Raw genomic sequence first — 17,907 nt, 5'->3', positions numbered from 1 at the left:
CACCTATGTATCAATAGTGTCAGGAGAAAAAAAAATATATATACATATATATCCCTGAAGTTTTCTTGGGAACAGTAACTCCCATTACACTGTACAAGCAAGGCAACTGGGAAATTAATCAGGTTTCTGGAAAGACTCTCCAGCTTGGGAATCTTTTCTGAGACTTTTCAGCTGCACAGGAATAGAGTCATCAGCAAACTCACGTTCATTAGATTGAAGAGGTACAGATGGGATACGTAACTTTAGCTGAAATACAGTACACTGTATGAACATAATGAGAAAAGTGTATTTTAAAACGTTAGGTGAAGCACTGATGTGAAGATATGAAATTGCTCCCATCCTTATATGTGTGTAATAACATGGGTAAGTAGTTTCTTTATTCTAGAACAACTAAAACAAAAAGATAATCCTTCTACAGAAGAGCTGGCTTTTTCAATGATATGTTTCATTCACTGCATCCAGGCTAATCCAACTGTGCTATGTATACTCACACTATAATTCACCTCTGTTCTAGGTGATGACAGCTGCATTCTCATGCAGTCAAAATACCTGAGAAGTCTTCCAAAACTGTAACTTCCACTTTACAAAGCCTTTTAGTTCAAAATAACATGAGCTTATGCTTTAAGAAGTCACCAAAAGATCTACGAGTTTAACACAAACACAAATAATTCAAAAAATTTTACATAATGAAGTTTGTTAGGAAATGTATTCAAGAAACATACTGCAGAAGCAATTACTGTCACATGTAAAACGGGAAACTAGTTTGCACTAGTATGCTAGTATACAAAACCTAGTATGCATCGAAATTAGTATGCCAAGAAGTTCCATGCACTGTGTGCATAAAGCTCCACTGTACTTTTGTTTACTGTAATACAAAGTGTCTTTTATAGGTCTTAAAAGAGAATATTTTTCTATTTTCATTTATAACACACTTGTTACTTCTTTCCTTTCCTCACTCTATTTCTCTATGTCTATGATAAAACAAATAGGTAAACCTTATCACCTCTCCACATCCAAGATAGATTGCAAAATTTGACACCAGATAAATGGACACTTCTGAAAATAACTATTCCTGAAAGCTCACTAAAAACATTTATGGTCCTTACTGTTAAGTTTAAACCCCCAGAAAATGCCTTTAAAATGTCCAATAATAATGAATTTCTTAATACTGATTCATTATTAAAAATTCAAATCTTAAATTCATAAATTATTGTTAGTTTTAATTTGAGATAACTGTTAATGTTTATTATTTAAATTTTTTATTTAATATTGTTGAATGTTAAATTATTAAGTGTATAATTGCATTAATTACACAAACAGAAAATTAATCCATGAGTTTTCTTAAAAATCAAAAAAAGGAAGATCGTATATTTCCTTGGATTGTCTAAAACCTCAGGAAAAAAGCATTTTTCTCAAATAATTTTTAGGGGGTTTTTCCTTCCTTTTTTTTTTTTTTTTTCCCACTCTCCAAAGAAATTATCAGGAATGCCATGAGTGAGAATTCTATGAAATAGCTGACATGCTTTCAAAAGGATATAATGACAATATAAGAAATTATACTATTCTTTTCTCACTGAAACCTATGTCAGGGCCCAAAGTGAAATCGATAAAGAGCAGCAGCATCTTTTTTAATGAACAAAGAACAATATGGGGAAAGGATTTGGGAACAGATTCATGGCTATTCATGGCCAGGAAATAAATTCTATGCTATAAAAATTAATCAGTATATGAAAACAGTTGAATTTGTGTTGGAAAATGAGATTACCCAAAGATAAAAATATTGAGAACAAAGACATGACAGTTCCAAGTTGGACAGTGGTTCTTTAAAAGAAAGTGAAGGAGCAATATTGGAGGTGAAACCTTAGAAAAGATGCAAAGACAAGAAGGAACAAAGTTTCAACAAATTGACAATGATGTCTAAAAGTCACTTAAAGATTCAAGGAGAATGAAGCAGACCTGTATTCAGCTACAAAGAAGTCTTTAAAACTTCAGCAATAATATTCTTTTTGAAATCCATGACCAGTTGTCATGTATTAACCCTAGCTGCCAACTAAACTCCACACAGCCACTCACTTGCTGTAAATGGTATACATAGATGGTACAGAATAAGGGGTGGATACTGTTCTGGTTTCAGCTGGGATAGGGTTATTTTTCTAGTAGCTGGTATAGTGCTGTGTTTTGGATTTAGAATGAGAATAATGTTGATAGCAACAACTAAAGCATCAGTGTATTAAGTAGCAGCAAGCTTCTCATGCCATGCTAACTGCACAAGAAGTTGAGAGGGGACACAGCTGGGCCAGCTGACCCCAACTTATCAAAGGCATATACTGTACCATACGACATCACGCTCAGTATATAAGTTGGGGAAGAAGAAGGAAGGAGGGACTTTGGGAGTGATGGCATTTCTTTTCCCAAATAACCGTTACGTGTGATGGAGCCCGGCCTTCCTGGAGATGGCTGAATGCCTGCCTGCTGACAGAAGTAGTGACTGAATTCCTTGTTTTGCTTCACTTGTGTGCGCAGGTTTTGCTTTACTTATTAAATTGTCTTTGTCTCAACCCATGAGTTTTCTCACTTTTACTCTTCTGAGTCTCTCCCTCAACCCACTGCGGGGGAGTGAGCAAGCAGCTGCGTGGCATTTAGTTGCTGGCTGGGGTTAAACCATGACACCAAAGAAAGGTCTAGATTAGACCTATGTTGAGATTGGGAAGGCCTAGCCTAGAAGAGAAACTCTAACAATTGCAGAGAGTATATTTGACAAAAAGGAAGAAGAAAATGAGGCTACAATTGAGTCAAATGGAGCCACATTTGGGTCATTACAGGAAAGCAAAGAGGCCTAACACACGTTTTCATTCACATTAAAAGAAAAATTAGACTAAAACAAATTAGGAAGAAGAATTAGCTTCTTGAACTTCAGCTAACAATAAGTCTTTGTTAACTTATTTCATAGACTCGCTCAGTTCTAGAAAAAAAAAGAAACGTGTTATCACTTACTGTTTTTGTCCCATGTTGGAGTGTAATTTCATGAGAATCTGGAATTTTCTTGACAGGGTTCTGTTAAAAATAAAAAAAAAAAAAGTCCACATCTGTGAAAACAATGCTTTGACAAAAAAACACCCAACCAAATGAAAACCCCAATACCGCAATATATATGAAAGTAAGAAAGTTTTGTTAACACCAGCCACCGTAACCTGAGCAAGAGAAAGCAGGAGGAAATCAGAAACAAGAAATTGTTTCCAGATCTTTGTTTTCTTGGGTATAGCCCTAAAAATATGAGGAATAACTGTTAAAAAAAAAAAAAGTGACCATCTGAATGAAGAACTAAAACTAGAAATATTTCCTATTTTTCTCTTTAGAAAACATGAAAATCCTCTTTGGTTCTTAATCGCCAATATCTAACAATCTTGAATTGTGATTTAGTCAATCTGTCATTATTATACAATAATGTACTATAATAAATCAAATAAAAGGACTCTATGAAGTAAACAAAATTAATGAAAAAAATCTAGAAATTCATTACAGGAGCTAAGTTGTCTATGTGGTTTATTAAGATCATGGACTGGCTTCCCACTTCCACTTGTGCCACTATCCACAGCTCTCATGCATCTTCACAACTGCCACTTCAATGGCAGCCATAACATAATGAGGGAATCTCATTTAACAGCAACATACTGTTCAATGGTAATGACAGTTTAAAACATCTAACACATCTCACTAACATCTGTACCACGAATATGAAAAAAGTTAATTTACACAGACAGAAATGTACCGGAAGTCCTCAGGTGATTGCAAGGTTCTACAAAGGTCATTTCAATCATTATTCTTAAAATGTTCATTTGTCTGGTACCACTTAAGTTTTCCTAAAACAAACACAATATATCATTTTGATGCCCAACAGCTTTGTTATAATTTTATGTTGCCAAAGTCTGATTTTAAAATAATTTTTAAGCACACTTCATATATTATATATCTTTCCTTACTCATTTCTGCTAATTCCTTCCCTTTTTTTCATGCTCACCACAGAAAGCCTCTATAGCATCCAGGTGATTTCCTTTATAGTCATTTAATCCTGCAGTTCTACAAGCTTTCATTATCTTTGGTTTAGCAAAACCTACCCTTCTTCTAACTTCTTGCCACTAACAACAGCTCTGAATCCCATAACAACTGTATAATTTCTTTCCCTTTTCACAAACACATCTATATACAGAGATAAACCAGCAGAGGACTCATGCCCTCTGTTTTCAAGTTCACAGCGTATGCACATCTTTGATAGTCACTGGTGTTTGAAGGGGAACTCAAGTATTAGCATGGAAATCATTCATGTAACTGAGAAAAAAAAATGTATGGACTGTCGTCCATGCTAAGTCTGAAAAGGTAACAGTAAAGGTTTACAAATAGCTACATGTGACATTATGAAAGGTATAGCCCATATGGCTTTAAGAGATACTTCCACAGACTCAGTGGTTTACAAGTGGAGAAGCTGGTGTAACTAAAAATTCCCGTGTGATGCTGCGACTATGAAAATCAGTTCAGCATTTAATTGACACTCTAAAGCACCTGAACAAAGGTATAATTATAATATTAAATAAGTTTTCTGTGCCTCCTCATTCCCTGTGCTATAAATTGGTATTTGCTCTTTTCAGGATGGAAAAAACTGCTTAACTGCCACTGTCTCTACTTGTCAACTAATTACATTCCATAAAAATGGAAGTGTGAAAAGGAAACAAATAGCTTCCAAGATTCATACTGCTATCACCCACAATGAAAGATGTACCACATCAAAGGTTTTCACAGGAACCATCCGTCGTTGGAAGCAGAAGAAAAGTATTTTGGTCATTTTCATCTTAATCATGGAAAGGATGCTTATTTTGTATTATAACCCACTTACTGGAATATTATAATTAGAATATATATATTGTTCATTTCATATACCTTAACCAGAAAGGTAGGTATAGTCAGCCTATACTGAGTCAGCACGAATTTAATTTTGAGAAGGTATCTTAAACACTTTGAGTTCTTTCAATTCTTCAAACAAACGACAAATTATTAATAAACAAAATGTTGTAGATAAAACTTATTTAATTGCTAGCTTCTCCAGGTGGCAATAATCAAATCCCTCTTTTAACAATAAAACTGAGCCACTCACATAAAAACATTTTTGCTTTACAGCACACTCATGTTGAACACTGTTCTGGCTATTTATCTTTAAGGGAGAACAACAGATAGGAACATATTCTGTCACCTGATAAATCAAACTGCCTGAGTCTGAAAGTTGGACATTTGGTGAGTGCTAGTTGTGCTACACTTTGCAGCGTCCAAGGGATGCCTGGCAGTTAAAGTAACTATTTAGACTATTCAAAACAAAAAATTAAGATAACAACGTCCAGGAACATACCTTGGCATAACATCTTCAAATCAGCCAAACATTTACAAAAAAAACAAGGTGGCTTATTCTATTTTAGTAACTGTGAACTTCCTAAATGACTGAGAATGCTATAAATATCTCTAACCTGCTACAACAAATGCTTATATGTGCACACAAAAATCAGATGCACCTACCATTTTTCCAGTTATTATATTCCAAAGAATAAGTAATGCTATAAAATAACTCTTTCCACACTCTCGAAAATATCATTTACACATTCTATGCTGATTTGAACATCAGAATGCCATGTATCCTGGAATATTACTTTAAGTCTGAAAAAATGAAAAAACGAAAACTTAGAGTTTGCCCAAAGTTTATTTTACCTATACTTCCAGGTCTTTCAGTTGTTGCTTGGATTTCAACTGTTAAGTTTACCCAAATTGATTTTAATTTTTCAACAAGGCTGTTATGTAAAATTTGTATTGTAACCAAAACTTGATGAGATGAAATTTTTAGCTGATTTTTTTTTCCCTTTTTTCTTTTTAAACCATATCAGGAAAAGACAGTATATTATATTTTTCATTCAGCAGAAATAAAGGAAAACAGTTTTGGTGTTGACATATCTCCAAATGTTTTTAGAAAAAAAAAAAATCTCAATTCCCTGGTTTATATAAGATTAATATATATTAAATCTGTGCAATAGTGTAATCTAGGAGTCCACGGTTTTTCTCAAAAAAAAAAAAAAGTCTTACCTTTTAAATAATTTCTGCAAAGGGACACTGCAGTTTGCAGTTACATTTTTTCAGGGAATTCTACTCCTAGCTGTCTATTGAGCTCCTGGGCCTGACAACACTTGCACTCATTGTGCCACTCTCCCTAAATACTGTTGATTCTCTTTTTCTTGTTCCTTATGGGAGCTTCCTTATCCTCAAGCAATACTCAGAAAATATACCACTAGAAACCACAGGCTGAAACTAGATCAGAGTCTCCAAGACCTCTTAAGAAAGGTCAAAGAAAAAAACTGAAAATCAAATAAACCAATGATGCAGGTCAAACCAGACAATTGAGAGAACAGACACAAACAGGAAAAATTAGTTAAAATCTAGATTACTGCATCCTACAAGACATCCTCCAGTGTCCTTGAGATTGTAAATATGGGCAATAACAATCATTGGGACTTGGCAGATGACAGAGTGATAAAGCAGGTGGGAAAAAATGGGCTGGTATTTTTATGATATACTAAACATTTGGAATATTAGGTCCTACAGAAGTAATAAAAATCCACTAAACAGTATCACAGAAAGGAATTTACAATTAAAAATCCTTCAACCTTTACTATCTACTAGTCTTTCTAACAGACTGACCATCCAAAAGCCATTTTAGAATGACTTTAGAATGCCCATTAGATTATGTTCACAGGCTTAAATGGATAAAAGCAAGCACTATGAAACACAAAATGTAAATTCCACAATGACACATTCTGCTGATCTCACATAAACAGTAACTGCAAACTGCACTTGGTGAAAAATAAATTCATCTGCTAGAAACCAACCTCCCCCCTTAAAAATACCCCTACAACTTAGAATACAGGTTCTCAAATGACTCACCTTTTCATGAAGCAACCAGAGAAGCATAGAACGATGCATTTACTCCCAAAAATACCTCTGCTGCTCAGTTTGCAGAGGTCTGTCTTTCACTAAATGGAAACTATGCTGTGTGAAAGAAATTTGTGAACTATAGGTGATCTTTCGCACATCAGACCCCTAAACGGGAATCTTTCTGGGCACCCACTACACTACAATTTACCAGAGGAAACAATAGGAGGTTTTTTTTCTCTGTGTTTGCAATTGTCCTTAGATTTCAGCATAATTATGTTGCCTTCAAGGATTTCAAGATCTTATGTAGCCCTGGAAGAAAATACGACTTTCCTTTTCTGGATGGCTCCTGTGTTCTTATAGCTCTCTGAAACTCTGACTTGCTGGAGGCTTGGAGAGACTTCTCATTTATGGGAGCAGCACTGTGGTACAGTATGGACAAACAACATGCAAAACTGCAACGGGTTAAACTGAAAGCGAGCACTTCCCCGTCTCGAGCAGGAGAAGAGGCTAAAGTTGGCTTGGCTACTACTTACTTTAATACTTTAGTACTTTAAATACCTTAATACTAAAAAAATCCCTTCTGCGGGAAGTGTAAACACTCACACCCTGCTTTTTGGAAGTCTGATTTGGTACACTCCATGCGGCAAATGCTGCTTTTTCATGGGCAGGAGCGAAGAGAAGGACAAAAATCTACACTGTATAGAGATTTCTCAATTTCTGGTGAAACTGTGGGTTTCACAAAACAAATTCAACAGAGGTGGTCTGAAACAGATGATTGCTGCCTCACTAGAATATAGATGGAATAACTGGGTTCCTAATGGACAGCAGGAACAGCTGGTGGAAGCAAGAGGGGGACAAAAAATCCCAGCATCTAATGGTCATGGAATTACCTTTATCTACTTAAGTAACTGCAGCAATTCAAACTTCCAAATGAAAGACTTACTGCAGAAAACCAGTTTTGACAGATACTGTACCTGTGTAAGTGAATAAAATCAAGAACTATTCTAGTGGTGATGTACAGAGAGAAGAGAATCATGTTCCATCCCTCAATGTTGAGTCTGAAACACTATTAGAAGAAAGACAAAGAAGTGTGGAGGGGCATATTTCACAGGTCTGGAAGAAAAAATGCCTCATCCTTCTTATCGGACTAGAAAAATGTTTTAAGCTATTAAGCACTCAGCTGATTTTTCCATGACATCAGTGAAAGCTGAAGAGTTTAAATCTTTTTTTTTTTCCCTGTAGTTTTTTAAACTTGTTTTGCAAATACACACACACTGATGTTCACGTTTTGTTCCACAAGCTACTCCTCATGCACTGATTAAAACCATAACACTTGTAAAATTCCAAGTCACAATTTTTCACTATTTTTCTCTAAAACTGAAAACAAACAACTATGACACACACTAAGGTTGCACAAGTGTACACTCAAAAGATGGTGCATGAAAAACGACAGCGTCAGAGATGGGCGAGATGCTATTTTACAGCAACAGAAAAATACAAATGTTTTTGGTTTTATACAAGTACATTACCCACAAACTTGCACGCAGAACGAAGCATCCATATTCGAAAGGGCTTTTCAACAACTTTTAATTTCCTCTGTTTTAGTTGTTAGAGTTGACAGATGTATTCTATTGCAAACTTGCAGCTTATTATACTCAGTTTGGCCCAGATTCATTTAGTCTGAGCTTCTGAATGTGATGCATCTAAACATGGAAAACACTTACTTCAGACTTCCAACACAGCCTTCAAAAAGAGACACATAACTCCAGAAGAAGTATCAGTGTACTAAAAAATTGAATCATCTGGAGACTTCTCCTCTTCATTAATTATTTGGGGAGTACAATGCAGCTAAATTCCTAACAAAGGTGCCTTGATTAGTTTGGATGAAACAGGGCCTATGTGTGTGTATTATCTTAAATTTTGGCCCAAGAAACATAACGGAAAATGTTATACAAAACAGGAGGACAGCCGCAAACACTGATATGAATCATCTTGGTTGATATTCCCATGAAACACCTACAATATCTGTTACTCATGAAATAACATAGCTAACTCATAAATCCATAACAAATGCAGAAAACCTTCAAAATTAACAGAAATACTAGAAGGGCCTTATGAAAAGGTATTTCTCCCAGTTATCTTTTAATTCGAGTAACACTCAAAACAACACAGAACTTCTAAGCATGGGAAGACTAAGGAAAAGATATTCTTTTCTTTATTGAGCTAAAATGCATTACTCCAGGGTGCATTCAAGAATTAAGGAGGTGCTTAAGTAGATGAACTTCCTTTTGAATGCCTACAGGAAGTCAGGTTATTTATTCAATATGGAAACAGTATTGTGGCTAGCTTCTCTCAACATCATCTAATTCACAGTCTCATGAAATTGTTTCTTATGATCTGAACCAGAGTGTTTTGTGAGGTTTAACCAGCAAGGGAAAAGACCTTAGATTAAATCTTCATTCCCACACATGACTGACTGAAAATAATAAATTTGTAATGTTATTATAGGTCAGATACAACATATTTTATTAGATGATGGGTCAAATGGTAATTCAGAGACTGTTACCAGACACAACAGGTAACATGAATTAAATCTCCTCCCTTTTATGCCACTTACTTGCATATCCCCTTCTGAAAAGACTCCAATGGCTTAACAATTTAGAAAAGGTACTACAATTAGCATCTCAGCACAGTTTGCAAGTATCTTTTTTAGATAGAAACATCATACTCCTAAAGTACAGCGAAGAGCCTGCCTGATCTGCCTCCTCAGAGACAGTTTTAGATAGATTTCAGGAGGTTACTATTTTTCACCTAGATTCTAAAATCTCATTCAGATAATTTCTAAATTTATAATAAGCTCTTGGTTTATGAAGTCATAGTTTATATTAAAATTTATGACCTGGGAATTGTTCTCACAATGTATACTAAAAAAATTCTCTTGAGCCTTTTCTAAAGCAAGTTGTAATCACTGATAAAACTGATTTAAATCTAAAATTGCCTGCGGTCGTTCAAGTTTCCTTTGCAGTTTCTGGGAGACCAATTTACCCAAGCTGAGTGTTCTGGTAATATGTCAGATCTGTTACATTCTGCTTACATAACCACCTACCTATTTCATCTTTATCATCTCAGTTTCAAATGCATATAAATACTTCATATTTCTTAAAACAGTACACACAACTGCCACATACCACCAAAAAGTACCCATGTTCAGTCAAGAATGAAAAAACCACTAGCATTTTCAGTCAGACACATCCTTTATTAAGATTATTCTTTAGAGTGAACTTTCAGCTCTTTGGAGTTTCAGTGCCAAATGCTTAGTTCAGATGCAAATAGACTTCATTTATGCTTAATGTATTTCACATCCAGCTTGATAAGAACTTCTATATCACACAGATTCCATGTGATATTTCCACCACAGGGAATATGCCCTAAAATACACACATGAAAGAATCCAAGAACACAACACAGGATGCAGGACCAGACTGAACTAAGTTTTGTTAACGCATGAAATTTTTCGGCTTGCTAACAAGCTTACTTAATTATTTACATTAAACTTGCTCTGAAACACCCTTTATCTAAATTATACAGACACTTTACCATCATCACCTTTTGGCAAACTTTAGGAAAAAAAATGTGTGAAGTTCTTTCATTTGACTTACCAAGAGAAAGCAAGAAAAGCAAGGTTACACTAAGAATTCCAGAAGTAGTATCCTGCCTTTTAATAATTAATGAAATGAAAACATCTAAAAGTGTTCTAAAATAGCTTTAGTCTTCTCCAAATCTACCTTGTCTTAAAATAAAATTATTTAAGAACCATACTTGTACAAAGTTTAACATTTTTTGCAAAAAAAAGCCTCCAAACTCTATATTCTAGAAGTCAGTGATACTATTAAGCTTTTGTCATTCATGCAGCTAAAGGCAGTTTTAGCTACACACATTTCCATGGAAGTACATTAAAATAATATATGCAGTAGAATAATAATACTGTTTCTTTTGTAAGTTTCATAAGCAGTGGAATTAATTCTATCAGTAGCACTAGACTCTACATTTTAATTTTGGACTCATCAAAACTTAAAAAGCCAGTGTAGCCAGTAGATGTTCAATATTTGGGGCTGCTGTCTAAAACAGATATGGAGATTACTACAATTAAAATACAATGCAGTTTTACTCTCGTCAGAAAAGAGCCTGATGTTCATTTTAAGTCTTCTGATGATCATGTTAGCATAGAATTTCATAAGCATCAAGGCAACACAAATAAGAAACTTTATATGGCAACCTCATTAGTGAGCCATCTCTCTTAAATTACACATAGTTTAATGACCAAAATCAAAACAATACAACACTGGTATAGACCAATCCTCAACCTTTGACTCTGTGTAATTTATTTTATTCCTGCATACCCCAGTTTCCTCATCTGAAAATTTGAATAAATAATATCTATCATAAGGAATCTGGTAGAAGTTTTATTCAGCACTTTTGGTGAAGTTCTTCAAATTCCTCAGGGATCCTGTTATTCCTGGCAAACATACGACAGTCAGTAAAACTAAACAACCACATCTCTAGAGAGACAGTTGTCCACAGGCTATACTTTTCAACAGTTCTCCAATTGTGACTCTAAAAGGTGTTCACTCAAATGTTTACTCCAGGATCTTAAGACACAAAAATTTATGCATACCATCCCACTTATTGCAAATATTCCAGTTGTCTACAACATTACTAATCAAATAGGATAAAGTATTAAAATGGAGTTGAGGGGAGTCATCAGTTAGTCACACAAAGATCCACAACCATAGGGTGAAGGTAGCGGGGGGTGGGGAGTAAAAATTACAGCATGTCTAAGTTACTGCAGGAAGGAAGGACAATTTCCTACCTAGCTCCCACAGCTGGTTCCAATTCTATTACTGTTTCGATTACTAATTCTCCCATGCCACCCATAAATTACCTTCAAAACATTAACATTTAAGCTGTCTTCTAGCAGCACAATTTTATGTAATATGACATGAGCATAAATTGCTAAGCAACTTTAACTATGCATCTGGCAAGAAGAAAAGATACATTTATATTTCACGCATGTGAGGTCCATGCTTAGAAGAAACACACCTTTCCCCGTGCTTCACTCAGGTATGTTCCTTTAACTAAAGCTTATGTCAGAAAAAGGTAGTGCATTATGGCCAGATGACATATATCATATTGTAAAAACTGTTTTAATACCTGATGACACCACTAATAATTTTCAAAATGTTCAGGGCAAATACTAAGCACTAGGCTAAAATACACAGCTTGTGTGAACATCTTGGTTTCATTTTTAATCAAAAACCCCAACATTTTCAAATGTTTCACCCAAGAAAATGATATGTCTTACTATAGTATCTATCAATGTTGAGACCCTCCAGCATACCATATCAAAAATACTGATTTCCATATATGGAATTTAGTCTGAATATTCCACATGACTACAATTAAACCTGACAAGACACAAAACTAAACAGAGCGCCATTGATTTCTACAGAGCAATTAAACAATTAATATTCAATATTGCTCAGTTGTAGATTAAACAGGAGCAGAATAACAACTCCTACACATTTTCCAATGGAATGATGCCCACACATCAAATCCAACACTTATTATAGTCATTCCTCAAGGAGCCTGAGGTATAAAAGCATACAGAAGCAATGCTTTCACTTTTTAACCCAGACTAAGATAAATATCCATTGTCTAGACAGTGCACAAAATTTTAGCTGTACAAATGGAGAAAGAGGCAAAAATTCAAGATCATCACATCTTAGGAAATGCCTCATTTCATAGACTTTTACTATGACATAGTTCACAGATATGTTAAGACCTCATATTTTTTTCCTTACTCTGTAACTGTTAGAAAGTGTACAATATTAGATATATTCTATGAGATCTTTCCTTGAATTATTCAACAGGCTTCTTGATCTTCTCCATAAGGAGCTGCTGCAGATACTCCATACTATACAAAGACTACTTGAGTTACTAGAAAAGTCTTTTTCCTTTTACAATATAAAATTTAAGTTTCAATTACATTATTCAAATTAAGTCACTATTGTGTACATAATAACCTTGTTAATCTAGCTGAGATAAATTAAAAACAACATGCATCTTCAACTTCGTCATAATACGCAGTTAACAAAACTCATACTTACAAAGAAGACAATTTCAGTCAGATGATGGTCTACAATTACAGTAGGTTCGTTCCTGCATTTAAGCTGCTCAGATCCTACCAAGCCAGGAGCTATGATTAATGCCTATTATTAATATAGAATCATAGAATAGTTTGGGTTAGAAGGGGCCTCCAAAGCTCATCTAGTCCAATCTCCCTGCAATGAGCTGGGACATCTCCAACTAGATCAGGTTGCTCAGAGCCTCGTCCAGCCTGGCCTTGAACGTCTCCAGGGATGGAGCATCTACCACCACTCTACACAACCCGTTCCAACATTTCACCACCCTCATTGTAAAAAATTTCTTCTTTGTGTCTAGCCTGAATTTCTCCTCTTCTAGTTTAAAACCATTACCCCTTGTTCTATTGCTACAGCCCCTGCTGAAAAGTCTGTCCCCATCTTTCTTATAAGCCCCCTTTAAGTACTGAAAAACTGCAACAAGGTCTCCCTGGAGCCCTCTCTTCTCCAGGCTGAACAACCCCAACTCTCTCAGCCTGTCCTCACAGCAGAGCTGTTCCAGCCCTCTCATCATTTCTGTGGCTCCTCTGGCCCCTCTCCAACAGGTCCATGTCTTTCCTGTACCGAGGGCTCCAGAGCTGGACACAGGACTCCAGGTGGGGTCTCACCAGAGCAGAGTAGGGGCAGAATCACCTCCCTCCACCTGCTGGACACGCTGCTTTTGATGCAGCCCAAGATAAAATTGGCCTTCTGGGCTGCAAGCGCACATTGCCAACTCACATCCAGCTTTTCATCCACCAGCACCAAATCCTTCTCAGCAGGGCTGCTCTCAAGCTGTTCATCCCCCAGCACCAACACAGGTGCAGGACCTTGCACGTGGCCTTGTTGAACCTCATGATGTTTACATGGGCCCACATTCCAAACTTGTCCAGGTCGCTCTGAATGGTATCCCATCCCTCAGGCATGGCATACTTCAACGGACTCTAAGTCCCTACCAATCTCATTTACAAAACAAAGTAAAAACAAACAAAACTAAACTCTCTTGTGTATAATGGACAAGTGAAATCTTGCTATTGTTGAGAAAATAGGCCTGTGGTGTTTTGTATCACCTGGTTGACTGATTGGTGAAGTTACCACGGAATGCACGGTTCTGTAACTACTGTTTTCATAAATAAGTAAGCTAAAAAACCCTTCAGCAGTTCTTCTCCTGTAACAAGCAAGTGCTTAAACATAGGGCCAACTTGCTATTCTATCAGAAGAGAAACAGAAGTATAAAATAAACCAAAAAATGAGCATGAGAGAAGCAGAGAGCTTACAAACACTTTCCGGCTTTCCACAAGAGAAGTTGAAGTGGTGGGAAGGAACGTATAACCCATAAAATAATCAAAATCAAATGCAGTCCAGAAATCTTTGCTCAGATGTGTTCAAATTCCCTGCTGTGGACATCTTCCAGACAACTAATACGGCAGCCAAAACAAGGATTCCAAATTTTGCACAGTTTGCTGGGCTTGTGCAGAATTTAACTCCCGTTTCTGGAATTTGCTCCATAGGCCTCAATTCACAACAATGGCGTGTTTGACATCTGCCTCAGACATGTCGTCCATGGTTTAGCTCTGAAACTAATGCTGTCTCACATAACACCTACTGCTGTCCTGGACTTGACTGTTTCCCAGACCTTTTAACAATTTACATTTCACCTCTTGGGAGCCACACAAAATGGACACTAGACTAGCTTACAAAACAAATTTTTTTGCCTTGAGTTCTTCAATACCATTATTTTGGTTACAGATAAAGTGCAAAATACAGATCACTTGAAGGCACTTTTCTTCATGTTCTTCCTTTTTAAGTTTACTTGCCTTCTGTATCACACATTCAGACACTGGATCCTCACTTCTGAGCACTTCTGAGCAAAAGTGGACCTCTAAGTAGAGGATAGCATCCTCTTGTCTTCAGGTTCCTCTCACTAGATCCTGATAAACCTCTACAGACAGGGAGAAAGTCCCCCTAGGACACTGTATTTAGGTGAAGTCTCCTTTCATAAACCAACTGTATTGGGCAATCTATTGAAATGGGAAAACCTTGATACTGATGGTAGCCTGCTCCAACATGTGAAACACCTGACCTTGGAACTTCAGTGTAATACCGGAATAAGAAAACAGAGAAAGCAAAAGAATCCTGCTTTTAAAACACAATCAGCAGTTGGAAAGAAATATGTACAAAAAATATTAAAACCCACCATAATCTATTCATAGATTCTCCAATCTTCACAGTCACTGTGATACTGAGCGATTCCAATAGTGCGGAATTTAGGTGAGGGAACAAGCTAGCAAGAATGAGCAAATGCATATAAATAGATTTCCGCAGCTGGCTGTGGGTATCAAGAGCTTAGAAGTATCTATTAATACTGACAGGCACAGTGTCGATCCACACTGCACTGTTAAAATTTTGCACAACAAAGGCAGTGGGGGAGTTCTGGCTTAGACACTGGAATTTTTCATAAGCTTAGATATTTGCTCTGAGATTATAATTATTTCTCAAGTGATAGGCTTGTTTACAAATGTGCATTTAAAGAACTCAAAAAAATTCCCATAAGGTATATTGTGAACTGCATGCCATTTAACCTATCTACCCCAATGGATGAAAGACCTGAGGTGACCTCCTTAGAATTTGTAACTACAACAAGGTATGGTATGTTAAGCCTAACTTTTACACAATAAGCCCTTGTCGTTGTGTAAGTGCCAAGCTGAGATACCATGTCAGTGTGCCTCAGAGCTTCTCCTCCATGCCTTTTCGTCAAGAGCAATGGCACAGAGCAAAGTCAGACAGTGTACCAACAGGGGCTGCCACACAGTGTTTGCAAAGAGCTTATGAAATCCAAAGCTGGGTTGTTTTCTTTGATGAGAGATGAGAGGTTAAAAAATAATAACAATAATAAATTATTTATTCATGTTATTTCAAATACATTCTGCACGTGTGTTTGTATTCTCATATCAGCTCCTGACCCGCAAGACGTATTTCCTAACAAAGAAAGCCTAAAAAACCACCAATAACCTCTCTTTTAGACTATTTGTGTCTCAATCACTCCTGATTTAATTTTTTTTCTCCAAAAACTACAATATGTACGAACAGCTTTGAACCAAAACCAGTTATTAGGAAGTCCTCCTGTTCAATTTAGTTCTCAAAGTGAGCCAGTTACATTAGTGGTTATGCAATCACGAGAGAAAATATAGCTTAAAGATATTTTCTTGCCTACATGCAAATCAGGTTTAAAATGCCTTAAAGAAAAATTGCATCACTAACTACTACTCCAAAAAGATGAACAAACAGGAAGTGCCAAGGTTGGCTCCAGAAAAAAAACCAAAACAACAATAACAAAACCACAACTTCTTACTATACTTAGAAAGCAAATAGGTTTGATACACACATAATTGCCAGAAGGAAACATGAATCTTTGCAATCCCACGTTCTCTTTTTTTTTTCCTCTATGTTTCAAAGTAATACTGAGAGTAATACTAACTCTTCTTCTGACACTTCCCTTGTTCACAAACAGCAGAGGGCAGAGGATCCACACTCTGTTCTCACCCCACTGGCTTACTGTACTGTTAAGTGGTTTCTCATATCATTGATTCTTATTTACCTAATTCACATCCGCATCATTTACCTGCTGTGTACAATCCATATTATAAAAGGTCCTCTATCATAAATCTAACTGTACGTCAAGACAGAGCTATACACAAAAATTTTCTCCTAATCACCCAGAGAAGCTGGGTAACTTCTATGATATTCTGCCACCCACTCAAATGTGGTTGAAGAGTCCATCATGAAGTTACTCCCTGAAAGTATCAGACAGGGTTGCAGCTTCCATCAGTTCCTACGCTATAAGACAACTCCCAAGAGGTAAACTAATGCAAATTGCATTAAACTACATAGAATTAAACTACAGCTGACAACTATTATTTTTTGACAGGGTAGTTTTCATAACTATAACGTGATCTGGGCAGATGCTTATTTAAGATACCATTATAAATATCATAGTTACAACTAATTTAGATTCAGCGACATGCATCTTACTCTGGGGAGTTAATATTTTTGCTGAAAATGCAGTGAATTGGTTGACTACTGGTCACTCAGCATTCAAACTCTGATTGCGGTTTCTTATTTGGACTACAAGGCTTCAGGAAATCACAGAAAACTACCATTGGGCCTTCTTGTAAAGTCTACTCAATGTATTATAATCACCTTCCCTAAGAAAAATATTTTAAGGACAGCAACTAGACTACGCGTGGTACTCTCTAAACCATTTAGAGATAAGTGATACAAAAAAGCAACTGGCATGTGAAAGTTTACATCTTCTCCGGAATTTTAATATTTTCCACAGGAAAAGTTAATTGAGCTGAAAACCAATTTATTTTTAGATGGTCTTAAGGCACAAAATGCTCACAAAGACCAAGACTTAAAACTGTAGAACAAGAAGGGCTTGTCTTTAAAATGATTCAGCACTCTGTCACAGTAGTCTCGTAAAACAGGTATGTGCAATTTGTAGACACTGAGGATGATTAAGCTAGTTATTTTTTCTTTTCCATTTCTATTCCTGATATTATTGGTACTCAGTAGAAACGGTAGTAACACAATTAGTGTACTTAAACAAGGAATGTCACTGAGAAATATGTTTATTCTTGTATTTAAGACAACAAGAGCAGTTATGTCATGACATTTACTTTGCAAGAGACATACATACACTATTTGTACTGAAAAAGGTTACAAACCTGTGAGCACTGAAAGCCAGCTGATCCCTACAGATGTG

At 36.1% G+C, this 17,907-nt stretch overlaps 1 protein-coding gene across 1 annotated transcript in view; it reads right to left on the bottom strand.

Moving 5' to 3' along the window:
* The window catches only part of WDR70 (WD repeat domain 70), a 127,238-nt gene that overhangs the window by 91,487 nt on the left and 17,844 nt on the right, over window positions 1-17,907 (bottom strand). Inside the window, exon 6 of the mRNA XM_065656510.1 lies at window positions 2,995-3,054. Within this exon, the coding sequence (XP_065512582.1) occupies window positions 2,995-3,054 (60 nt within the window). The remainder of the gene's footprint in view (window positions 1-2,994; window positions 3,055-17,907) is intronic.

This window comes from Caloenas nicobarica, chromosome Z (assembly GCF_036013445.1).
Source record: "Caloenas nicobarica isolate bCalNic1 chromosome Z, bCalNic1.hap1, whole genome shotgun sequence".
NCBI lineage: Eukaryota > Metazoa > Chordata > Aves > Columbiformes > Columbidae > Caloenas > Caloenas nicobarica.
Note: the sequence above shows the minus strand (reverse complement) of the source record. Positions and strands in the feature narration are given on the sequence as shown.